General features: G+C 42.0%; 1 protein-coding gene across 1 annotated transcript in view; it reads left to right on the top strand.

Moving 5' to 3' along the window:
* Positions 1-26,389, top strand: part of STAB1 (stabilin 1) — a 394,908-nt gene that overhangs the window by 198,549 nt on the left and 169,970 nt on the right. The window contains exons 32-39 of the mRNA XM_077452219.1: positions 1,503-1,604; positions 5,898-6,005; positions 7,510-7,641; positions 8,686-8,814; positions 11,579-11,635; positions 17,338-17,424; positions 21,662-21,857; positions 22,268-22,363. Of these exons, the coding sequence (XP_077308345.1) occupies positions 1,503-1,604; positions 5,898-6,005; positions 7,510-7,641; positions 8,686-8,814; positions 11,579-11,635; positions 17,338-17,424; positions 21,662-21,857; positions 22,268-22,363 (907 nt within the window). The remainder of the gene's footprint in view (positions 1-1,502; positions 1,605-5,897; positions 6,006-7,509; positions 7,642-8,685; positions 8,815-11,578; positions 11,636-17,337; positions 17,425-21,661; positions 21,858-22,267; positions 22,364-26,389) is intronic.

Here is a 26,389-nt window from a genome sequence, read left to right as displayed (position 1 = left end):
AATGTGTACTGTAAAAATAAAACAAATTTAACCTGCACTTTTCTTTTGAAAAAAAGAAGGATCACAGCTTTAATGTAAAAAAAAAAAAAAAAAAAAATTACACCCACAATGTTAAAGAGTCTGGTGTTCATCCATGTAAAGCTGCTGGTGTATACAGAAAAGCCACTGCTGTATATGTACAGTAAAGCTGCTGGTGTACAGTATAGAGTACTGTATGTGGCCAGAGGTCCGGGGGTGATGGTGGCTTCCAGAGCTTCCTGGAAAACTCAAAGACACTTGGGAACTGTTGACGTCAATTCTGGGTGCTCTGAACGCATTTTACTCCCTCCACACCCAGCTGGAAGTGTCTCCGAGATCTAAAGGAAGCGCTGGGAGCCACCAGTTTGCCCGGACCTCTGCCCACATACAGTACTGTACCAGACTCCTTAAAGTGGTTGTAAACCCTTTACAGACACTATTTGCTACAGGTAAGAATATATTAAGGCTTTCCTGAAGCTACCGTAGATACCTCCCAAACCTGAACGGTATCTGAAACTGTATCTGCATATGCCTAGTCACTTTCACTGTTCGCCGGCATTACTAGTAAAGAAAAGAAAATTCCATAAATATATCCCATAGTTTGTAGACACTAACTGCAAACCAATCAATACATGTTTATTGGGGGTTTTTTTTTTTTTACCAAAAATATGTAGCAGATTACATATTGATGAAGAAATTCGATTTTTTTTATTGGATATGTTTTATAGCAGAAGGTTAAACATTTATTTTTTTCCAAAATTGTCAGTTTTTTTTTTGTTTATAGCACAAAACATAAAAAAAACAGAGGTGATGAAATACCATCAAAGGTAAAGCTCTATTGGTGGAGGGAAAAGGACATACATTTTATTTGGGTACAGTGTCGCACGATCACACAATTTTCAGTTAAAATAACGCAATGCCGTATCGCAAAAATGGCCTGGTCATGACGGGGGGTAAATCTTCAAGAGCTGAAGTGGTTAAGTGAATAATTCTACACCAAGTTCACTACATGCATTTATAAATGGTGATTTCAGTAGTTTACCTCATGGACAATTATCCCCATTAGCTAGATAAACATTTTGGAATTAAAAAGTGTATTGCCAAGTGATACTTTTTATTGTAGCAATATGGAGGCTGATTATAATATTTTATATATATATATATATGTATAAATATATATGTATAAATATATAGAAATGACAGTGGTTCTTGTAACCTGAGGTAAAAAATTTCTCAAGCTTTCACAAGAAAGACCCAATAAATGTAAAGTGTATATCTGTGCAAAAAAAACATTTCGTACATTTCTGAAATACTTGTTTGCTTGGGATATCAGTGCAGCTGAGGCTTTTTTAAGGCTTTTTTAAAGAGGCATGGGGAAATGTGCATGTGTTACACTATAATATGAATGTACATAGTAGGAATTTATTTTTATCAATGACGTTTGATGCCTAAGACCTTATAATTAAACTATTTTGTCCTCTCAGGTTTTATTACCACCATTAGGAAATATACCTCCAAGGAAACCAGGACTGTTGAAAAAATTAGAGCAAGTTCCAGCATGGGAAGGATTTAAAATAGAGATCCAGGTAAGTAAACTTCTACCCTGGATGAGCGAGTTTGGGGTGGAGGAACTTGACTGGCCTACACAGAGTCCTGACCTCAACCCGATAGAACACCCTTGGGATGCATTAGAGTGGAGACCTTGTCCAACATTGTTGCCGGACCTCACAAATACGCTTCTGAAACATTGGTCAAACATTCCCATAGACACACTCCTAAACCTTGTGGACAGCCTTTCCAGAAGAGTTGAAGCTGTTATAGCTGTAAAGGTGGAACCCTACAGACTAAGACTGGGGTTCCATTAAAGTTAATGTGCGTGTAAAGGCAGATGCCCCAATACTTTTGACAATATAGTGTACGTCAACCCACACCAGCCACTCAAGAAGGCCAAAGATCAGCACACAGAAGAAGCCAGGTGAGGGACCTCGTGGGCATAGGATCATTGCAGAATAGGTCAGTATTTCTAAATTTAGTTTCCCTTTAAGTATGTAAGAGAATACAAAAAGATGGTGAACAAAATGTAAGGCCAAGGTTTTGCACAATTCATATAACCAAGAAAGAATACATAGTAAGCTGATGGTGGAAATATGGTAGAATGTTTTCTTACATTTATATGCTGCAAACATTTTAATACCTTATCTATTGTATAATGTTAGAATTAAAAATACAGATACTCCTTGTTTACCAACCACTCAAACTTACGACCAGCTCTCTCCACCTGAACAACGCGCTATACATCATTGTATTGTACAGTACAGTACAGATTGTTAATTTGTGTTCTGTACTTATGCAAATTAAAACAACGCTATTGAGCTGAAATTTTATGTTTAGACCTTTTTTTCACAATACAGTACAGTACAGTAGTTAAGAATGCTTAAAATATTGATTACTTGTGGCTCCTCGTTTAACGACCTGGTCGTTGGAATGCAAACCTGGTCATTAAGTGAGGAGTACCTGTAGTTACATTTTAACCAATATGTGAAGCATTTGGGAGTGATTCACATTGACTTTCACTAAAATGTATGGAAATAAAATAAAATGTAGATTTCCATCCATTTTAGTTGCGTTTTATCGTGTGCTGATGTCCGTTCACATATATTTTGAAGTCTGTTGACATACATTTTGGACGTCTGTTGGCGTGCGCAGCAGTATGGTGTGAATAGGACACATTGGAAATGATTGTTTTTCAGATGTTCTTTCGTTGATCTGCATTTTACAGCTGCTCTAAAATGCAGAGAAAAGCACTGGTGTGATTTGACCCTTACGATATAAAGGCAAAACCTTTTTTTCATTTTGGATGGAGTGGAGAGGGATTAGAACCCATTTTTACTGCTGTCTGTGTTTTGGGCTGTCCCCAGAAAGGTGATGGAGGGGAAATCTTCCAAAGGAGACACTAGTTCTGGTGACCTGGGGATCCCTTCATTTGCAGGGATTTCCTCTCACTTGTTTGCCTATCGGACAGAAAGTGAAGGGAAATCTCTGAAAGGGGACACAGATGGGGGAAAAAAAATGTGACAGGAGTTACAACCTTCCCTTGCCCTATCCAAAATAAAAATAAAAGTTTTGCCTAAAGTTCTACTTTAACTTCGCAGCTGTATGCATACAGCCCATAGAAGTAGATGCAGACAGAGCGGCTGCATGGACGCAGTCCTTTCAAAATTTTAAATGCGGGCAGGAGCGTTGCATAGATCTGAATGCAGAACGTTTTTCAGGGGGAGGCATCATTTTAAGGTTGCCCATTCTCCGCCCCTTTTTGACAATGTCATGAAGGGGAGGGGCTTAGTCATTATCACATAAAGCACAGGCCAGGCCAGGGTTCCCTATATAGATCCCCCTTTAGAGCAGGCCAGGGCAGGTCCCCCAAAGAATAGATCCCCATTTACTTAGTCTTCTTACTCTTACCTTTTTTTCAACACTCCGCATTACATGGTGGGCACAGCACATTACACAGTGGGCACAACACAACACACTACATTACATATGGGTACACCAAACCACGTGACATGGCGGACACAGCACATTGTACAGAGGGCACACTACTCCACATTGCATGGTGGGCACTGTACAGAACAGCAGGTGATATTGTGGGCACAGAACATGATATGGTGGGCACAGCACATTACACGGAGGGCACACCACTCCGCATTACATGGTGGGCACAGCACATTACACGGAGGGCACACCACTCCGCATTACATGGTGGGCACAGTACATCGCATGGTGGTCACTGTACTGCACATGGTGGTCACAATACATCACATGGTTGCCACTGCACACGGTGGGTGCAATACATCACATGGTAGTTACTGCACTGCACATGATGGTCACAATGCATAACATGATGGTCACTGCACTGCACATGGTGGGCACAATACATCACATTGTGGTCATTGCACTGCACATGGTGGGCACAATACATCACATGGTGGTCACTGCACTGCACATGGTGGGCACAATACATCACATGGTAGTCACTGCACTGCACATGGTGGGCACAATACATCACATGATGGGCACAAAACATCACATGGTGGTCACTGCACTGCAAAGGGTTGGGCACAATACATCACCTGATGGTCACTTCACTGCACATGGTGGGCACAATACGTCACATGGTGGGCACAAAGTTTCTGTACAATTCTCCCTGTTTACTGACCTAATTTTAGAAGCATGAGAGATTCCCTTCTCCCAGGCTCCTGCTCCATAAGATGACATCAGCGGCCCTCCTCCACACAGCTGCCTGCAGCTCCTGGAGACTGAGAGGATCTATGTGTGCAGATCTTGTGATAGGATCCAGGCAGCACTGACTGCTTCAGTTCCCCTCCTGTGCCTCAGCTCACTGCGCCCTCACTGCACTCGGTGTACCCACTTCCGGGGGGGCACTTGACCCCCCTTGCCCCCCCTTGCGAAAACCCATGACTTTGGGGTTCATTTACTGAAACTGAAGAGTGCAAAATTTGGTGCAGCGGTGCATGATAGCTGATCAGCTTCTAACTTCAATTTGTTCAATTAAGCTTTAACAAAAAACAAAAATCTAGAAGATGACTGATTTATACGCAAGAATAAACCCCTGTGTGGATCCATGCACCTACTCCTGCCGGCATATCAAATTTTGAAATTTGACTGTGTCTGTGCAGCTGCGGTATCTGCACCCAGGGCTGCTGTTAGGCTGTACGGGCCCCATTATTTCTATCTGACAGGATAGTCTCCTCTAATAACCTTTGCTCCCCAAATCTCATGTCTTCTTACCTCTGCCCCCCAAACCCCTTTACTTTTAGCCTCGGCACTCCAAATCCCACCTCTGCTAACCCCTGCCCCCAACCCTTTCTCTACTTACCTCTGCCCCCCAAATCCCTCCTCTACTAACCTCTGCCCCCCCTAAAACCCCTCCTCTACTAACCTCTGCACTCCAACCCTTCTCATGCAACTCTGCACCTCAAACACCTCCTCTGCTTACATCTGCACCTCAAACACCCCCCTCTTTGTTTACTTCGACATGCTCCCTAGGCTCACCTGTGCACTCAATCCCCTGCCGCTTATCTTTGTACCCTTGGTACACCGTTCAATGTGTACCTCTCCCAAGCAATAACCCCTTCACTCTACTCACTTCTTCTGCAGGGCTGAACCCACTGTGCAAGTGTAGTATCTGGTGGCAGGCTGAATGGGCGTAGAAGTAGCATGATATCATATGATGTTGCATATGAATTGCGGCGGGTTGCCGACCTAATTTACATATAAATGCCCATGTATACACGCTTAAATATAAATAGCGGGCAATTTACATGATTGCCGACCCTGGGGGTTAATTACAGAACAATGCCCTGTGTTTCTCTCCCTCTCGCAGCTGAAATCTAGTGGGAGCTAGAGAAACAGGCATTCAGCTGCTGCAGAGAGCTGCACAGGGCATGGTTCTGCCGCCGCACCAATCCTTCTCCCTGTCCGGGACCCCATGTGTGCTGGGCCCCCTACAGGAGGACTGGTGGTCCCCCCCTATCAGTGGCCCTGTCTGCACCCATTTGTACAAACAACAAAAAGCAGCTCCGCACAGAGGAAGGGTAAGCCCATCACTTTCCACTGACACAGCCTTAAATATATATATAATATTTTAAAGTACGGTACTCCTAAATGTATTGTCAAGTGCCTCTGAGGGAACTAGAATCCCAGGTTGGGAACCACTGTTCTTTCCAAAACAATATAAAATGTTTTTGCTCGAGTTGGTCTTTTATATATGCTGAATACAGCCCAAATAGCAAATAGCTTTGACCAACCTAGTAGTCATTGCAAACAAGTATAACGTTTCTTCCTTGTTTTGTGTACAGAAATCAGGTCTTGTTCAGGAAATTGAAGCATCACAGCACTATACGATTTTTGTCCCTGATAATTCCGCTATAAAAAGGTTTTACAATCAATCTGGATTTGGCAACTTGGTAACTATATATAAATATTACATTTTAATTTTAATTATGAAAGCATTTAAATTATATTATTCATTGTGGCTTGTTGGTATTTTTTGTTTATTGTTTATTTTGTATATGAAAGTAGAAAGCTCAGCCCTTTCCTAGGTCATACTACTGCAAACTTCTCACAGCCTGTATTTAGAAATCTCAGGCCGCGTACACACGGGCGGACTGTTCGCCCAACTTTGTCCGCTGAACAGTGTTTCAGCGGACAGTCCGCTCGTGTGTGGGCTTCAGCGGACAGTTTCAGCGGACAGTCTGACGAACAAAGTTTTTCGGAATTCCCGTAAGACAGTCCGCTGAAACTTGGTTTGAGCGGACAGTCCGCTCGTGTGTAGGCTTGTTCGTCAAACTAAGTTCCGCGCATGCTCAGAAAGGATTTACACGCCGAAGGTTGCATTGCAGTGTATAGGACGTCGTTTTTCTAGTCCCGTCGTACGTGCCGTTCACGTCATCGCGCACGCTTTCAGCGGACTGTTCGTTCATCGTGTGTGGTCAAGTCCGCTCATGCAAATTTTGAGCGGACTGTTTGTCGGATTGTTTGACAAACTAAGTTGGGCGAACAGTCCGCCCGTGTGTACGCGGCCCCAGTGTTACTGCACATGTGTGATCCCTGATGGTTACCTACCTCCCTTTTGGTTAAATCACCTTAACTATACAAGTGTCTGTAATAGCCCATAGCAAAAAAAAATCATATTCCAAACTGAAATAAAATAAATATCCAAAGGTTTCCCAAATACAATCATCTTATACTTTAACTGATTTTTATATCTGTTTTTAAAATTATATATACAATAAATGTTTTACAAATGGGAATCCCAGAGAATTATGAGGTATATTCATAAAATGGTAAATGTGACATTCACTAAATACTCACTGCAAGTCTATCTTCCTTGTGGAGTGAATATTTGGTGATCAAAATCACTGCTTTATAAATATGTCCCATATAGTTTCTTTTTTTTTTATTGTTTTCAAATAATCATTTAATGAAGGATGCACCCAGGATGCAGGCATCCCAGAGCATTATGAGTTATATAACGAAAGAGAGCACAGCATAGGTTGTTTTTTCTTTTAGACATTCTATCTTTGATTCAAGATTCTGATGGAGCTGACTAAAGGGAGGGGCAATGGGTGGCGGAAGAGTCACTGCTCTGACTCATTCACTGAGAATTTCAGCTTGACCTACTGAGCTCTGTACACAACAGGCATTTTACAATAGGAGATAAGGAAATGCTACAAAACACATGAAAAGGAGCCTAAAACTTCACCTGATGGCATTTTTTTGCATATATTTTTGTCATGGGAGATGGGGATTTAGTTAGAGGAAAAACATGAATGAGCACTACAGAAAGCAAGTATATCTATTTAATGATATTATAGATGCACTTAATATTTTAAATGCCTCTTTATACCTGCATGTTTGGTAAGAACACTGAGATCTAATTTAAATGCTGAATCCAACTTTGTATTTTAGGATAACAGCACAATAAAATATCACATCATTCTGGGTGAGAAGCTGTTGCCTACAGACTTACTGAATGGGATACATAAATCCAGCATGCTGGGATTATCTTACTGGCTGATGTTTTTCAAAAGGTACAACCAGGTACAGTACAATAGTCTACAAAAACCAAAAATATAATGTTGTTATATACGTTAGAAAAAGTTTATGTATAGCCAGAACTTTTCTTTTTAGTTTTGGATAGAGGTGACAAGTGTTTATTTTTTGCTGCCTGTGCCCATCCCTTCACTTTCTGTTCTGTAGAGGCAACAGGAAGTAAGAAGAAATCTCTTTAGGGTGGGGGGAAATCCCCTCTCAGACAGTTGTCGCAACGTTACACATACACTGATCGGTGTTGCTTGTTATGGGGATTATTTATGACAGCAGTGTGAGCGCTTGAGACATTCGCACAGCAATTTTTTATAAATAGACCCCAAGCATCCTCAATAAAATATGTCCCCTGAGTTTTTGTTCTGGTGACAACCAGAATTTTGGCATTCTTATTATGCTATTTTGCTGACACAGGTTAGAGAGAACACAGCGGGGACACAGACAGCAATATAAACTTGTCATGGCTTTTTAACTTTAAAGCAAGCCATAGATCAGGGATATGCAATTAACGGACTTCCAACTGTTGTAGAACTACAAGTCCCATGAGGCATAGCAAGACTCTGACAGCCACAAGCCTGACATCCAGAGTCAGAGGCATGATGGGACTTGTAGTTTGGCAACAGCTGGAGGTCTGCTAATTGCATATCCCTGCCATAGATTATGAATTAAAAAGGGTTAAGGAAAAGAAAATCGCTCCATTTCGCCTATAACGGTCAGTATTGATGGGGGAATCCCTCCTGCTGTGCTATTGTATTCTGACGGCAGTGATCGCACAAAAACAGACAGGCTTGTTATACTGAAGTCGATTGATCAATAATAATCAAATTTTGATCTGTCTATGGCCTTCCTGACTGGGAAAAAAAAAAGCAAGCTTTGACTATGCAAACACTTTATGCGAATTGACAATGATAAATGTGATAAACAAAGAAAATTTGACCCATAAGTCATAACATTTTTCTCAAACCTGACTTTTTTTTTGTTGTTTGCTGCCATCTTGTTGGATAGATATAAATAATGTACTTGTTCTTTTTTACACAGACATTTGTTCATGATGTTCCACTGGATGGTAGCTTTTATGAAACAAATAATGGAATGCTTATGGGAATATCTGAAGTTTTAAAAGCCTTGAAAAACCGCTGTGATATTTCTGAAAAAATAGTGAAAAAGGTAAACTAGGTCTATTCTTAGCTGGATCTTTATCAGAAATCACCCATTTCTCTTTAACGCATCAAAGATCTTCAACCTGTTGTCTTGTACTCTCCATTTCAATATAAAAGTTTAAAAGTTGGCAGTAGGTGACCGAACGTGTAAAAATGAAACATTAGGATTGTGATATAGTAGATACATTGCTTTGTTCTGGGGACAGAACAAAACAATAAATCAATAAATGAAGCATTATTGGTAAAAAAAAAAAAAAATGGCTTAAAAGTCTTACGCTGAGTACACGCTAGTTTTTTTTTTCCGTTAAACCCAACCCAAGTTAGTGTAGCGATCTCACCCGCTGTACTATTGTATTCTGAGAGGGGGACTGTCCCCCAGCCATAATACACTGATCAGCACTCACAGCCATTGGCTGCCAGCACTGATGTTTTCCAGCATGCCCGTTCAACAGAAGCCGGGTGTGAGACTGGCTTTCATAGAACATACAGCTGTACACACAGGCAGAAAGTTGTCTGGTTCCTACCGAACTAACCAATTTTCAGTGTAAAATTCCATGTGTACAAGGCTTAAACCACCTTCTTTCCTTAAAATAATACCCGTTAACTGGCCAAATATCTACTTATTTAGGTTGCCTTTGTCCTAATGTTTCCAAACTAGCTCAATACCTGCCAAGTTATCTAACTATTTTCCCAAGAATTGAACAAATTCCAACCAAGTTAGTTGGCTTTTGTTCTAATTTTCCCATAATATGTCAAGTATCAGCCAAGTTAGGTTTCTTTAGGCTAGGGTTGTACCGATTCTAAGCATTTGCACGAGTATTGGTACTGGTGTAAATGCTCCAATACTAGAAACTGATACCTCCAGGTTCAGTTCTTTCATCTGTCAGTGGGATTCCCCCGCTGACAGCTAAAATGTATACAAAATAATTATCGGCTGTTAAGGGAGTGTCGCCTCATTAACAACTGACGTTTCAGCTGTCTCCCTCCTGCTCTTTTCCCTCTGCTTTCTATTGGCTGTAATTGCTTTTATCCCTCCCCTCCCACTCCTTGTAAACTTTCCCTGCCCACCCATAGGCTGAGGAGCTTTTTCCAAATGATAGTCACCCCGCCCCCTAGTGGAGGGATGACTCCACCTGTGCCTGTCAGATACTGCCTACCTGTGCCTTTCAGATGTTGCCTACCTGTGCCTGTCAGATGTTGCCTACTGGTGCCTGTCAGATGTTGCCTACCTGTGCCTGTCAGATGTTGCCTACCGGTGCCTGTCAGATGTTGCCTACCGGTGCCTGTCAGATGTTGCCTACCTGTGCCTGTCAGATGTTGCCTACCGGTGCCTGTCAGATGCTGCCTACCGGTGCCTGTCAGATGCTGCCTACCGGTGCCTGTCAGATGCTGCCTACCGGTGCCTGTCAGATGCTGCCTACCGGTGCCTGTCAGATGCTGCCTACCGGTGCCTGTCAGATGCTGCCTACCGGTGCCTGTCAGATGCTGCCTACCGGTGCCTGTCAGATGCTGCCTACCGGTGCCTGTCAGATGCAGCCTACAGATGCAGCCTACCGGTGCCATTCATATGCAGCCTACCGGTGCCATTCATATGCAGCCTACCTGTGCCAGTCATATGCAGCCTACCTGTGCCAGTTATATGCAGCCTACCTGTGCCAGTTAGATGCAGCCTACCAGTCATATGCAGCCTACCTAGTGCCTGCCAGATGCAGCCTGCCTGTGCCAGTTAGATGCAGCCTACCAGTCATATGCAGCCTGCCTGTGCCTGTCAGATGCAGCCTGCCTGTGCCTGTCAGATGCAGCCTGCCTGTGCCTGTCAGATGCAGCCTGCCTGTGCATGTCCGGATCAGAGCGGCGATCTCCATGTGTCACGGAGCTGGATTTGAATTTCCCAGCCACAGTAACAATGTCCCACCTCCTGTGATCACGTCACGCTGATTCAATGTCCCGCCATTAGATTAGTGTGCCATCTATCACAGAGGCGAGACATCTTTACTGCTGCCGCCCGGACAATTCAGCTCTGTGACACACGGAGATCGCCGATCTGAGTGAGGAGGAGGGAGGAGGAGGACTACGGCATGCAACGATGACACCCCCCGCAATGGTCAGCCACCCCGTCTCCTTTTTGGCGCTCCATTATCTGCCAAAACACAGTTTTCGGGCGAAATTCTGGTGTACCACTACTATATACCATCACTTCTGTATATATCCCTCCCCATCTATATACCATCACCTCTGTTTATAAGTGGCAAGAATAGCAAGAGGCCAGTGGAGATATTTGGGGTATAATAGACCCCAGATCTTACCATAAAGAGGGTTTGTAATGGCCCATGCTATTACAAGGGATGTTGTTCATCCCTTGTAACTGCAATAAGATTAATCAAAAAAAAAAGTTAAAGGTACAGTGTAAAAAAAAAAAAAAAACTGTAAAATAGGTATCAGTAATTGGTATCCCAGAGTACTTGAGGAAAAGTATCAGTACTCGTACTTGGTCTTAAAAAACTGGTATGATTGCAACCCTACTTTAAGCCCTAATTTCTGGTACTAAATCTAAATATGATCAGGTCCACAGACCGATACCTTCACTTTGTTACCCAGTGATGACAGGTACACATTAGGAAGAGTGTTTTTTACATTAACACTGCAAAGTATTATGTGTACAACATATCTCCTCATCTATTAATGGTACTAATACTTTTTTAGCAATATAAGGACTTATACGTTTTTTTTCCAACATGCAGTTCTCTAAACCCAATCATTTTGTTCTACAGACAAAATGTGGTGCCTGTGCCAGACGCATTCAATGTCCAGAGGGATCAGATCTTGAGGTGAGTGTGCAATTTATTGTCTAAACTATCCCCCAGTAAACATTATTAAAGTAAAATTCCAGTACAGTATGAATAAGCAGCACATAACACTGATCAGCCATAACATTATGATCCCTCACAGGTAAAGCGATCAACATTGATTATCTTGTAACAGTGGCATCTGAAAGTGGGTGAAATATATATTAGCCACCAAGTGAACAGGTTGTTTCTGAAGCCGATGTGTTGAAAGCAGAAAAATTAGAGTAACAACTCTAATAAGGGCCAATTTGTAATGGCTAGATAACTGGGTCAGAGCAACTCCAGTCTGCACTGGTCAGGACCTACAAAAAAGTGGTCCAAGAAAGCAAAACTGGTAATAGGGTCATGGGCAGCCAAAGCTTATTGATGCACATGGAAAGCAAAGGCTGGCCCGTGTAGTTTGTCACTAGAAGAGCCACTGTAGCTCAAATTGCTGAACTAGTTAAAGAGGAAGTAAACCCTGATGGGTTTACTTCCTCTTTCATTCCCTGCAAAGGCAAAGCATAATGGACTACTATGCATCGCATAGTAGCCCATTATGTGTCACTTACCTGACACAGGAGCCAGCGAAGTCGCCGCTGTCCCCTGTAGTCCGCCGCATCCATCTTGCTGGTGGCGTCTCGCAGCTCCGCCGCTGTCATTCGGCGGAGCCGCGATGACGTCACTCCCGCGCATGCGCACGGGAGCCGACACGTGCGGCAGATCCATTGTTGGAAATGCCGTGCTCATTTCCATGCCGTAGACAGCGGTGCCTGTCTTCAGGCAAATATCTCCTAAACCGTATAGGTTTAGGAGATATTTCTTGGACCTACAGGTAAGCCTTACCTGTAGGCTTACCTGTAGGTCAAAGTGGTTTGTAAGGATTTACAACCACTTTAATGCTGGTTCCGATAGAAAGGTTTCAGAATACACAGGGCATCGCAGTTTGTTAGATATGGGACTGTGTAGCCACAAACTGGTCAGGGTGCACATGCTGACCGGTGTCTACAGCCAAGAGCACCTACAATGGGCAAGTGAGCATCAGAACTGGACCATAGAGCAATATAAGAAGGTGGCCTGGTCTGATGAATTTAAGAATGCCTTGTGGAACACAACCACAAGTTTGAGATGTTGGCTTGGACCCCACATTGTCCAGATTGCAATCCAATTTAGCATCTGGGAATGTGCTGGAAAAACAAGTTGTCCGATCCACTGAGGCCTCACCTCGCAACTTACAGGACTTAGAGGATCTGCTACTGAAGGTTTGGTGCCAGATACCACAGCATACGTTCAGTGGTCTAGTGGACTCCATGCCTCCACAGACAGTGATGGGCCAAAAACTCCCCTGGTTTGGGTCACACTAGAACTCCCGAACAGAGAAAAAGTTTGGATGCAAGCTGCAAATGCTATTAAAGTCTATGGGACCCGAACATGAAAAATCTAAAGTCCCCATTTTGAAGGCTTATATCCAAGTTATTGGCCATAAAAAGGGTATAGGGGCCTGGGTACTTAATTTTGGTGTGGGGGTTCCCCTCAAAATCCATACCTGACCCAAAGGGCCTTGTATGCATGGGGGGGGGGGGCATTTTTTTCTATTTCCTTTTTCGTGTTCCCGCCAATGGCTTGCAGCCGGGAAAGTCAATGTAAATGTCTTTTTTTTTTTTTTTTTTTTTTTACATATGTCAGTTTTGCTGCAGCATGTTGTTTACATTGGAAAAGATGTGCCACTTTACAGGCAGACTAAGGGGGACCCCCCCCCCCGGCACTATATTTAAAGGAATTTTTAATATATGTTATTTCACTTTAAGCATCATTAAAATCACTGCTCCTTTTTAAAATACATTTTTTTAACATTTCTTTTTTTGCATTGATACTAAAAAACAGTCGATGTTCAGGCCGAAACGTTTGCCTATCCTTATCCACAGGTTATGGTGGGTGGTCATATTATGGCTGATCGATGTATGATGTGTCATTTTTTGTCATGTTCTGGCTTAGGACTCGCACTTACTTTTTAATTCTGCCCCTAGGAGCATCTGGTGGGGTTTTTTTTGTGTCTTTAACCGGTTCCCAACCAGCGCACGCCGATGTACGTCAGCAGAATGGCACGGGCAGGCATATTGGCGTACAGGTACATCCAATCTTCAATGCCGCCCTGCTACTCGCGTGCCGGTCGGGACCTCTGTGAGTCCAGTCGCGGGTCCAGCGGACTCGATCACCGCGGGCATACCAGCGATCATTGTAAACAGCATTTTCCCATTCTGCCTAGCAACTAGTGACGCTGATCTATGCTCCATGTGATTCAGTGTTCACTAAATGAAAGCCCAGCCCCCCCCCCCACAGTTAGTAACACACCCCTAGGAACACTTAACCCCTACACTGCCACCCACTGGTTAACCCCTTCACTGCCAGTGTCATTTACACAGGAATCATTGCATAGCAGTGATTGCTGTATAAATGTGAATGGTCCCAAAAATGTGTCGAAAATGTCCGATGTGTCCGCCATAATGTCGCAGTCACAATAATAATCGCTGATCGCCGCCATTACTAGTTAAAAAAAAATTATTAATAAAAATGCCATAAAACTATCCCTATTTTGTAAACGCTATAACTTTTGCGCAAACCAATCAATAATCGCTTATTGTGATTTATTTATTTTTTTTACCAAAAATATGTAGAAGAATACGTATCGGCCTAAACTGAAGGAAAAAAAGGTTTTTTTTTATATATTTTTGGGGGATATTTATTATAACAAAAAGTAAAAAATAATGTGTTTTTTTTCAAAATTGTTGCTCTATTTTTGTTTATAGCGCAAAAAATAAAAACCGCAGGGGTGATCAAATACCACCAAAAGCTCTATTTGTGGGAAAAAAGGACGTCAATTTTGTTTGGGAGCCACGTTGCACGACCGCGCAATTGTCAGTTAAAGCGACGCAGTGCCGAATCGCAAAAAGTGGTCTGGTCTTTGACCAGCAAAATGGTCCGGTCTGTAAGTGGTTAAGGGCCCCTGCATGTTGGCCTATGTGTCCATGCACACATAGGCATTTAGAGGATATTAGAGGCAGGATGTTTAGAGGAAAATAATAAGAAATCCCTCCAAAGTGAGGGAAACCCTATTTGTCATCACGACCACCAGAACTAGTATCCCCATTGGAAGATATCCGCTGTATTCCTGTTGTGGTGAGAGGCCAAGATTTGGGATTTGGGATCGTCATCCACTTTCACTCTTGGCAATGGTAAACAGGACAAATAGAGAGGGCGAACCTCCCTAACGGGGAGCAATCAGACACAGACAGAAATTACAACCTGGTAGGTGTTCTAATCTCTCTCCACCCTATCTAAAATTAGAGATGTAGAATTTCTGGAAATTTTGAAGCCATGATAAAAAAAATTGTTTTTTTTCCTTGTTTTTTGGGGAAAAAATTTATATTTTTGGAAAAATAGAAAAACAAATCTGTGTAGAATAGTTTTACAAACTAAAAAGTCATTTATGTTAAACTGGGAAATGCAGTGTACACAAATGTATTATGTTTTGAGATAAAAGTACAGCTTATTCAATAAATAAACTAAACTTGCCTTTTAAAGTGATATTTTTTATTACAAATGGAATCACAAGGACTGTATTTGTTAAGAATATTTCATCTATATATGAGAACATAATTTAAAAGCTTCCTGCCAATATGCAATACTGACAATGCTGATGCAGAAGCATATATTGCTCTTACAAGAGCTTGATCAATTTTCTCCGGATTTTCAGGTGTCATTTTCCCTATAAATGAAAGGATTGTGTTTGCGAGGCCATAGTTTGCAACACTTCCTTGATGCTGCTGGTGAAGATGATCCAGAAGCGGTAGAAACAGTGTTTCTAGAATGAAAACTCTGGAGGGAAAAGCTACTTGCACTTTCATTATGGTCCTCATCATTTAATTCCATAAAGTAATGTCTTTAACTCACCTCTGGCATGCCGGTGTCATATCAAATAGTGTCCGCTGTGTACTGTGCATGCGCAGTAGATAAGACAAGCAGATTCCGAAAATATCCGAAGATGAATGGCACCTGCGCTGTCAGTCCAGGTTCAAGCCCCACCATCCAGGTGGACATAGAGTTAGAATAAAAAGAGCTGAGTGAAGCAAGGCCGTGCCCAAAGCGTGGCGAGCGAAGCGGGCCCACGAGGGGCCCTCTAATATGTGCAGCCCTATGTCCACTTGGATGGTGGGGCTTGCACCTGGACTCACGGCGAAGGCGCCGTTCATCTCCTTGTGCCCCGTACTGCGCAAGCGCTGCGCCTGCGCAGTACACAGTGGACACTATCCAACTGGGGGACATTTTTGGACAGAACACCGGGATGTATTTTGTCATCCTTGTAACTGTCAAAAAGAATATTTCTTCTCACAATATTTGCAAATTGCAGCTTTACTCTTAGCAGAAACTGCACTGTGAAAATGTTTTCAAGCTCTAGATGTTGGTCTCACCATTTTACTGAGAGGATGAAAAGAAAAACAAATGTACTGAGCAGACTATAGGTAAACGTTATGCTGTGATGGTGGAGAACATTAATAGGAATCATTTAATGGTTAGAAAGATAAACTAATTTGTCAGACATATTTACGCTCTTACCAGTGAATTAAGACCTGAGCGGACAGAAATGATCAGCTACTTTAGCCCAACAATCACCCTACTGTAGGAGGTACACGATGGAGCCCACAAGCGAACTAAACTGGAGTCTTTCCCCTGCAATACACCCTAGTGGCAGAAATGCATATTTTGCATGTTTGAGAATTGCATTGAGAATTACAGTGTTTCTTTTTCCTATTCCAGGATTTGCTTGTCTTCAGTTGGGACAACTTTCAATAATTTAAGACTTTACATAAAGTCTCAAAAATCTTTCTTAAGGGTTTTCATGTTATATAGTTTGATTACCATGTCATATCTAAAATGAAAAAAAGTTTTGCCTTTAGTTATACTTTAACCACTTAAGCCCTGGACCATTTTGCTGGCTTAAGACTAGAGCACATTTTGCGATTCGGCACTGTGTCGTTTTAACTGATAATTGCGTGGTCATGCGACGTGGTTTCCCTACAAAATTTACACCCTTTTTTTCCCCACAAATAGAGCTTTCTTTTGGTGGTATGTGATCCCCTCTGCATTTTTTATTTTTTGCGCTATAAACAAAAAAAGAGCGTCAATTTTGAAAAAACTCATTATTTTTTACATTTTGCTATAATAAATTTCCCCCAAAAATATATAAAAAACATTTTTTTCCTCAGTTTAGGCCGATATGTATCCTTCTACATATTTTTGGTAAAAAAATTGCAATAAGCGATTATTGATTGGTTGGGGCAAAAGTTATAGCGTTTACAAAATAGGGGATAGTTTTATGGCATTTTTATTAATAATAATTTTTTTTACTAGTAATGGCGGCGAGCAGCGATTTTTATTGTGACTGCGACATTATGGTGGACACATCAGACATTTTTGACACATTTTTGGGACCATTGTCATTTATACAGCAATCGGCGCTATACAAATGCTCTGATTCCTGTGTAAATGACACTGGCAGTGAAGGGTTAACCAGGAGGACTTTAGTATCCCTTTAATGCCAGGGGCGGTGACAGGAATCCAAGCTTGTCTAGAAAGAGATATCTGTGATAAAGTAACATAAAAAATCCATTGCACATGTAATTAGTGAGTATATATTTTCCACACAGAATCCTCTGGGCTCAGGAGTATGTGTCTACAAAAGGAGGAACAATGAAGTGGTGGGCTGCAGATTTAATTGTATCTTCACAAAAGTTGTAAGTACACTGTTTTCAGTTTGAGAACGAAATCTAAACATGTATATTCAGCAAAATGTTTTGATTATTACGATCCGGGAGAGGTGATCAAAAGGCTGTGCTAGGCCTGGATCACTCTCTTGGGACGCTGGCCTGGATCTGCAAGCGGGGGCTCATTGTTGGAGAGTGCTGAGGCTGAGTTGCGACCAGCACAAGAGGAGTCACCACACGTGCATCTTTGGAACAGCTGCGGACAGCACTGCTTTACTGTCCAGCCACAGCCTGGAGGCCGGTCCTGCTCCACCAAAATCGCACAGTAGCTGATCCAGGTAGGCCACGGTGAAGATCAGATGCCATCCCCTGAGCCAGGAACCAGAGGGAGAGCCTGTAAAGCCACTTTCATCACCACCAACTTCATTTGTTGCAGTATCTGGTGAGTGGATATCTGCCCATCCACTCATATGGACACTGTATACAGACACTATTGTCCCCATACACTTGCTATTGCCTATAGGGCTAAAAAAGAAGGCCATCCATTCACATAGACACTGTATACAGACACCACTGTCTTCATTCACCTCACTGTTCAACTCACAATACCCTTTAAACCAGAAGTCGCTGCAATCTCATTTGCATCTTGCCAATGCAGGAAGATTCTATTTCTCTGATTATTACAGCCAAGTTGCTTGGCTCTGCTATTAAGGAATTCTTCACATACAATTTTCAAAAAGGCTAGCTGAAGACCAAAGAATTGCATCTTTGAAATACAGGACTACCTTAAAACCTCCCTACCCATTACAGAAGGGATATGCAATTAGCGGACCTCCAGTTGTTTCAGAAGTACAAGTCCCATGAGGCATAGCAAGACTGACAGCCACAAGCATGACACCCAAAGGCATGATGGGACTTGTAGTTTTACAACAGCTGGAGGTCTGCTAATTGCATATCCCTGCATTACAGGGATTGCCTTTACTATGCTCAGAGCTTGAATTTGCCTAGAACTCTCTGAAAAGAGCATGTTAAATTTCCTTAAAATTAGCTGTTGTTGAATGTTTATGACATTGCATTTATTATTTTCACCTGTGTGTCGAGGATTAGAAGGGAGCGGTCTGACATAGCTGAAAGCCATTCCTCTGCCCTTCTGTTGCCTGTTCACATAGGCCGTGTATATGCATAAGTGTTTATAAGAACTGTTTATGTTCAGGTATTCGTTATATTTGATCATTTGATATTCTTCCATGGTGGTTGCCATTTTACCAGTGGTGACATTCAACCTGAAATATTAAGTTAATATGTAAGTTTGTGTTGTTCATCTTTAAGTGCCTTTATCATATCAGTAAACATACTTTATGATCTACCACCATTTGTGTTCTTTCTACTGCTGTGTTTTGCCCTAATACTGCATATTAGTTGTGCCAGAGAAGTTGGATGTTCTTGGAGTTGAGGCAGAGTACAGAATCAAATATACTTAAGCGGCTCCTATGGGGGAAGCACTACACTTGGGGACTCGTCCGGGATATACTGTTACTCTGCAATCAACTTCGCAAGACAGCACCCTTACAAGTACCGAGATTGACCCCGCTGCTGCTGCCCAGTGGTGTCATCAAGAAGGCGCCCACTCAGAGTTAAGTGTGGTGATTGAGCTCCCTGGGGAGACCTGGACTGATGAACAAATTGGCCAGGCAGTAAAAACGTTGTCCCCAGACAGGAAGGTATAGGTGATTAATGATAAACCAGACCATGGGACCTCCTGCAGTTATGCACTGCTAGAATGGAAGCAAGAAATTCCAGATAGTTTCTGAGGGACCAGTGTGCAATTGACTAACACTGAGTTCCGTCTCACCCAGCTAAACACCCAGCTCACCCAGCTAGACAAGTGTCCAGCCAGTTCCAGCCAAGTTGAGGCCACCAACCAAGAAGAAGTCCCTTCTATGGCATCCCTGGCCACGATTGAACCAGAGTTCTTTGCTGCACTGGTGGACTTTGTGTAAAAATGTCAAAAACATTTCAACATACTCTGGAACTGGGTATTGGAAACTCAGGGCCTTTTCTGGAGGACAGCTAATGCCTACAGGGGAGGACAATTTTGGAGAGTGGCTGGACCAGGCCACCCAAGCCTTGGCTGAATGTGACATTCCTGAGACCCACAAGAAACAGAGAATCACAGAGAGTTTAAGAGGGCCTGCCTCAGAAGCCATCTGCAATTTGAAGCTCAGCAAGCAAGATTGTGTTGCCCAGGACTACCTGAACATTCTGCATGATGTGTTTGGGCACACAGAAAAGTTTGATTTTCTGAATCATACAGTAGCTGATCCGGGTAGGCTGAGGCGGAGGTCAGACGCCATCCCCTCAGCCAGGAACTGTAAACGCTCTCCCTTTGGTTACTTTCATCACCAAATAGGTGAAAACCTTCTGAGCTGCTTAAATTAATAAATTAAATGAAAAATCAATAATAAACGAAAGTAAAATAAAATAGACAGCTGCCAGCACTCTCCACACTTCCCTAAATGTGACCATACGAAATGACATAACAAATGTGCGACACTAAGAGCAAACAGTGAATAAATAGATGAAATAACTATAAAAAATATAAATTATACAGATCTACTAAAAAGTTTTAACTACTTTGTGTACAGTGACCGGGTGGGCGCTATCTCCTTCTGAGTGGACGTCCCTCAGACGGAGATGGATCCGATGCACTCGTTTCGCCCGGACATGGTGCATCTCCGATTGGCAGGAGGGCTCTGTGATTGGCCCTTCTGATCACATGACGGCCGTGTCCAGTCACAGCTGTCATGTGATGTAAATACAGAGCTGGTTGCTAGGCAGTCAGCTCTCCTCTCCTCACACAGAAGTTGTCAATAAGGAGAGGAGAGCGGATTACTGCAGCCAGCTGGTGATCAGTGAGTATGAGCTATTTTTTACAGCGTTTTTCTAGTGTCCCCACAGTGTAAACACACAAAGTTAGCGCACATGTCCCCACATAGTAAAAACACCTGTCCCCCACATATGTAACAGTAAAATCACATGGATTTTTTTTTTTACCAAAAACATGTAGCAGAATACATTTTGGCTTAAATTTATGACAAAATTCTATTTTATTGGATTTCTTTTAAAATAGAAAGAAGAAAATATTGGGTTTTTTTTCCAAATTTCCTCTCTTTTTTCGATTATATCGCAAAAAGTAAAAAACCGAGTCATGAATAGATACCACCAAAAAAAAAGCACAAAACTGATAAAAATGTAATTTGGCTACAGAATTGCATGACAACGTAATTGTCATTGAAATTGCGAGAGCGCTGAAAGATGAAAATTGGTCTGGGAAGGAAGGGGGTGAAAGTGCCTTGTATTGATGTGGTTAAATAATTGAATAATAAATATATCCTAGAAACAAATCCAAAAACTGTGAAAATAACATTCAATTATTTATAATGTCCAAAATAAAGTCCAAGTGCTCCGTGTGCTGCACAATATCCTTGATATATATGTTGAATCAGAATCTTTGAAAAAAACTTTTTCTTCTGTGTGATAACTGTACATTGCAGGGATATTAACAAACTTTGTTGCAAATTCCTAGCTTTTGTTATTCTGAAGGAATAGCGGTTTTCTTGTCTGTGTCCATGGGTTGAGTGAACCTGTATGGGAGTGGTTTTATAATCATCTGCTGCACCTGAAGGGCTATAATGAGAAAACTTGCAGGGTCTGCAAGCCTTTTTAGATGTGATTTCCCTTTGAGAGTATCACACCAAAAAAGTTCAATTTCGGTCTGAATTTTTGGTAAAACTTGGACCTGAAATGAACCAGAAGACGCACAGGACTCCTGTTCAATTCACTTTGCAGCCGTCTTGGAGCTGTGTGAACCAACTCCATAGAGAGCCAGTCACAGTCACCTGACATGCAAATTGAATGCGAGGAAGCCCATATCCAATTTGGAATAGTGTGAACCCAGCCTTAGACAATTGGGCACCAGTAAACTACCAACTTTCCCCTGACCCTCGGACTGATGATCACTTGTAACATCAGTGCTAGATTTTGCCAAACCACTGATTTGAGAGAATCGGGACTACAATGAGCTTCTGAGAACTTCTCAGCCTCAGAGGCTTGTTAAATGACTTACAATAATCTTCATTGTATTTTTCTATCTCAACATAAGACAGGCATCAAAGTATTGAAAGCTCAAAATGTGAGATGTCCAAAATACAAATAATAGGAAATTGTGGATACAAAAATTTTTTTATATACTTTGCATTTTTTCCAGACTCCACAGTGCTGTATGGGATATTATGGACATCAGTGTCTCTTGTGTCCAGGAGGTCTAAACAATTCCTGCTCCAATAATGGAAAGTGCCAGGATATGATTACAGGCAGTGGAGAATGTATCTGTAAAGAAGGTTTTCATGGAACTGCATGTGAAACCTGTGAAGCTGGAAGATATGGGGCTGACTGTAGATCAGGTGATGTTAACTATATTCATACTGTCAGAGAAACCGATATTTGACAGATCTTATTTTTATTTGTAGATCATTAGGCCTCATTCATACAAGTTTACTACAGCATTCACCAATCTGAGGGCCACATTTGCCCACATGGGGATGCACTGGTGTTCTGAGCATCCCTGTGCATCAAGTCACTTCATGTCAGATGGGATGCAGTGGCTGTACGCACATTCTCTGCTCCCAATTTGACAGCCCTGTGGGTGTGTGTGCCAATTAACATTAATAGCACTCTCTGTACAAAACACGTGTGTGTGGGACAACACAGCCCTCACACTGGTATATGCTTAAGTACGCCTTTTGTGAATTAGGCCTTAAACACTTGACCTCTGGAAGATTTACCCCTTAATTTTCATATTTATTTATAACAGACTGTGATTGCGTCCATGGAAAATGTAATGATGGACTCCATGGGGATGGATCGTGCCAGTGTGATAAAGGCTGGACTGGTTCCATCTGTGGCATAGGTACCTACTCTACTCTAATATGTGTGCAATGTGGCTTATTGTTAAATAATCAAGTAATAGTATGCAGGATGAATACACTGATCATATTATTTGTCGTAGAAAGTTCACACACTAAAAGTACTGCTTTTCAAGCAGTTCTAAATTCTACTATAGAACCCATTTATAGCTAAAATCATAATGCCGAAGATGTATGCAACTTCCAGGTTTCAAAAGCATCTTTAACTTAAAACAAACAATATTTAAAAAAAGAGCTGCAACAAGAATATACAAACTGCAATACACTATCAAACCCTATTATGCCCTTTATTATCTCCAAACTAAACTACCTAACAACATTTATTATATTTAGGCCTAAGGTACATTCCATGAACAAAGGTCAGTACATTTAATGTCAGGATGACTTTCACACAGAAAATATTCAAATGCTGTGACCTCACTGGAAAAAATCTAATTATCTCAATATCCTAATTAAACATACCTACACATCTACATATACATCCTACTTTACCCTTCATACAGTAGCTGTGAGTACCTTCCATATGCACAGTTCTTCATTAGAAGGTCTAACGAAGTGTGTTTTTTGCTTTCCATTCAATAGTATTATGTTTCCCCCAAATGCAGACATTCTCTTTTACCGGTCCAGTTGTACTAATCTTTATTTGGCAATTTTACAGCAGACAAGGGAACATATCAAATACAGGAAACCAAAAAAGTGTTTTTTAAAGGTGCATAACATTTTTACAAAGTAGATTTTTATGGCTAGTTCACATCTGTGTGGTGCATTTTTGGTGCGTTACCATTGAACTCTATAAAATACACAATGGGTATATCAGCCAGAGATGAGTGGAGCAAGGCACCACATCCCAAATAGTAAGGATAAATAGAGAATTGGGAGAAGGGGACTTTTAAGCTGCCAAAACAAATAAAGCTAAAACATGTATAATAAAAAAGTTTTATTGTATATGTGTTAAAAAAGACATAACAATTTAAGTGAAAAAATGTTGTAGATCAAACCAAAACATTCATGGATGTAATATATTACTGTACAGAAACATTATTCTCGACCTGTTTCGCTACAGTAGATAGCTTCTTTGGGGGATTTGTGATTGTCTGAGTACAGAGTATGAGGGGGCTTCTCTGTGAGTTATGTGTGCGGGTGGTTTTTAGCCCCTTTCTGTGTTTTTCTAACATTATTATCAAGTGTGGGCATGGCCGCATCCATTGATTTGAATTCAGATTTTCCAAAATGGCCGATGGGGCTTCACATGTGCGTATGGCGTCATCACTTCCACGCATTGTGCAATTGGCATCTCCAGACGTCCGCATTTGATTGGCATCCCTGCATGGCGATGCTTTAGCTTGCTAAGACCATTCGCCATGCGTTCACCTAGGAGACCCTCATCAACCTTTGCAGTTTCAAAGGTAATTAACTGAAGGTTCCTTATGTTACAATATACTTACTCTGTTTACTCATTTGGCTCTAACTGCTTTGGCAAACATTGTTATGCCTTGCAGACTTACTGAATCTGGAGCTAGTGAATTTTGATGTCTTTGGTGATGATCATTGCCTGATTTCCCCCTTGTGGACTGTCTGTTTTTTTCTTTGCTTCAATTAGCTATAAGGTAAGAGCCAGTGTGCATTGGTGCACACATTTATTGACAACCTAGATCAGGGGTGGCCAACCCGCGGCTCTCGAGCCGCATGCGGCTCTCGAGCCGCATGCGGCTCTTTGATCGGTTTCCTGCAGCTCTTGCGTTCGGGCTGGTTCATTCGGCTCTTGCGTTCGGGCTGTTTCATTGCGGTGACAGGCAGCCCGAGTCTCTGCACTCCTCCGCTCCTCCCACACATCAACAGCCAATCAGCATGTAGTGTCCCCAGCCCGCCACATTTGAATACATAGGTGCTGGAGTGAGGCTGAAGGGGGGCAGAGGAAGGAGAAACACGCTGTATCTGAAGCCGATGAGATACAAAAAGGTATGACCACAAGTGTGCAGGTTACTGATCTGTCCTCCCTTCTCCCTCTGTCTTGCTCTGTACTTTTTTTTTTTTTCACCTGAACACTGATAAGATCTGCTCAGCACATTCTCTGTCTGTTGATAGTGTGACACACTGCTGGCTGTTAAACATTTCAGCTTCTTTTCACTTATTTATCCAGAGCTCTGTGTGTCCTGCATGCTTTCTGTGATGTTTTTTGGAAGAATTTACTGCTAGTTCAGGCTAGAAGACCCATTAACTGTTTATTGTTATCCTGACCAGTTCACTGTTTGTAAGACAATTTGTATTTTGGAAATTAGATGAGCTGCTGTCTTCTGTCACATGGATGTACTTTCAAAGGAAGATTACTGACCTGTGGTCTTTGTAGTGTTAAAACAGTGTGTGACATTTACAATAAATCCAGCTGAGCAAAAGTATGTGTGTATGAGGAAGGGATGGGGTGATGTTCATGTGTGCCCATGCGTATGATGTGGCTCTTTGCGGTAACTCGGTAAAAAATGTGGCTCTTGGTCTTCGTCTGGTTGGCCACCCCTGATCTAGATGTAGGTTGTGAGCCTTGAAGTTTAACAGTAGTTAATTTCCTACTGCTTGTACTTGGGACAGTTGCAATTCCCAATCTGGGCTGTGGATGACCACATCGTCCAAAAATAAGCGGCTGCGTACGAGCGATGTGGTCTCAAAGTTTTGTCCATCATTCGCTGGAATGATGCAGGGGCCCCATGCAGACCAAAAGGCATCCGCTGAAACAAGCGCTCAGGAATGGAAAAGGCAGTCTTTTCTTTGGCCGATTCAGGTAAGGGTAATTTCAGATAGCCTTTCGTTCGGTCTAGGGTCATTATGTAGTGGGCCTGTCCCAACCTGTCCATGAGTTTGTCGACCAGGGCATCGGGTATGCATCGAACTTGGACACTGTGAAACTGTATATATATATATATCTGCATATGAGCAGATAAGAGCACTACAAACTAAAGAGGGGCAGATGGAAAGTATATGTATTGGATAACCCACGTACCCAACCAAGATGAACTGTAAACAGTAAGGAATAACAAATAGAACTGGTGTATAAACCAAAACCAAGTGTTACCGGAAAACTTGAAAAGGAAACCGTGACAACCAGTGTGTTGGGGTCTGAAGATCAGAAAAGTGTGTGCTCAACCCACGTGCAGTCTTTATAGCCCCAGGTAGCCATAGAATGCAGTTTCTTTAGAAATTTCCCACATTCTCCACCACGTGAGGGAGATTAGCTAATGGAGATCACCTTTTTTGGGAAAAAAAAAGTCAGTGTGCAGGCAATTTCTTTAAAATCTGGGTTGCCAGGTTTATTTAGCAGAGGTTTGCAAGATAATGAAAACAAACAAAAATAGTAAAACAAATCCTTGCTGTCCGGCGCTAAACTATACAGTTGTCCCCTCCCTATACGGTGTGGGGCTGGGCCCCGACACCCACAAAACATGTGGCAGAGGAAACTTTTTTTTTTTTAAGTCCAAACACTCTTTGATTCCCTTCTGAGACTCGGGCCAGAGCTATCCCGTGCTCTCTTCCTGCTCATTTAAAGTCCACCTGAGCGTGAACTCAAGTGGACCACAACATCTGGACCTGAACCAAGCCTGCCACAGAGGCTGGAAAAACACGGGCCGGATTCCGCTTCAGTCTCTTGCAACAGAATGCATGCGAGGTGAAACATATTGATTATCCATTATCCATTTCCTATTACCTCACCTCGCATGCCATCACAATATGTTGTAGCTTTGTTTTGGCACCTTTAAAAGTCCCCCTCTCCCAATTCTCGATTTCTCTATAAAATGCGCATTTTAATGAAAGTGCATCATGCTGACTTTTTTAATGCACTGCAAGCAAAACAAACAGGTGTGAACTAATGTGTATCGTAATTGACTATTCTTTCACTATTATCCTATTTATGATACATACAATGATTTCAGCAAATTTTCGAGCTGTTAAACTAAAGAGAAACCTCATACTGAACACGCTTTTCCTAATTTTGTCCACTGTGACCCAACTGCACTATTGGT

The sequence above is a fragment of the Lithobates pipiens genome, unplaced genomic scaffold (assembly GCF_037356315.1).
Source record: "Lithobates pipiens isolate NorthernLeopardFrog02 unplaced genomic scaffold, aLitPip1_a1.2 Scaffold_23, whole genome shotgun sequence".
Taxonomy (NCBI): domain Eukaryota; kingdom Metazoa; phylum Chordata; class Amphibia; order Anura; family Ranidae; genus Lithobates; species Lithobates pipiens.
Note: the sequence above shows the minus strand (reverse complement) of the source record. Positions and strands in the feature narration are given on the sequence as shown.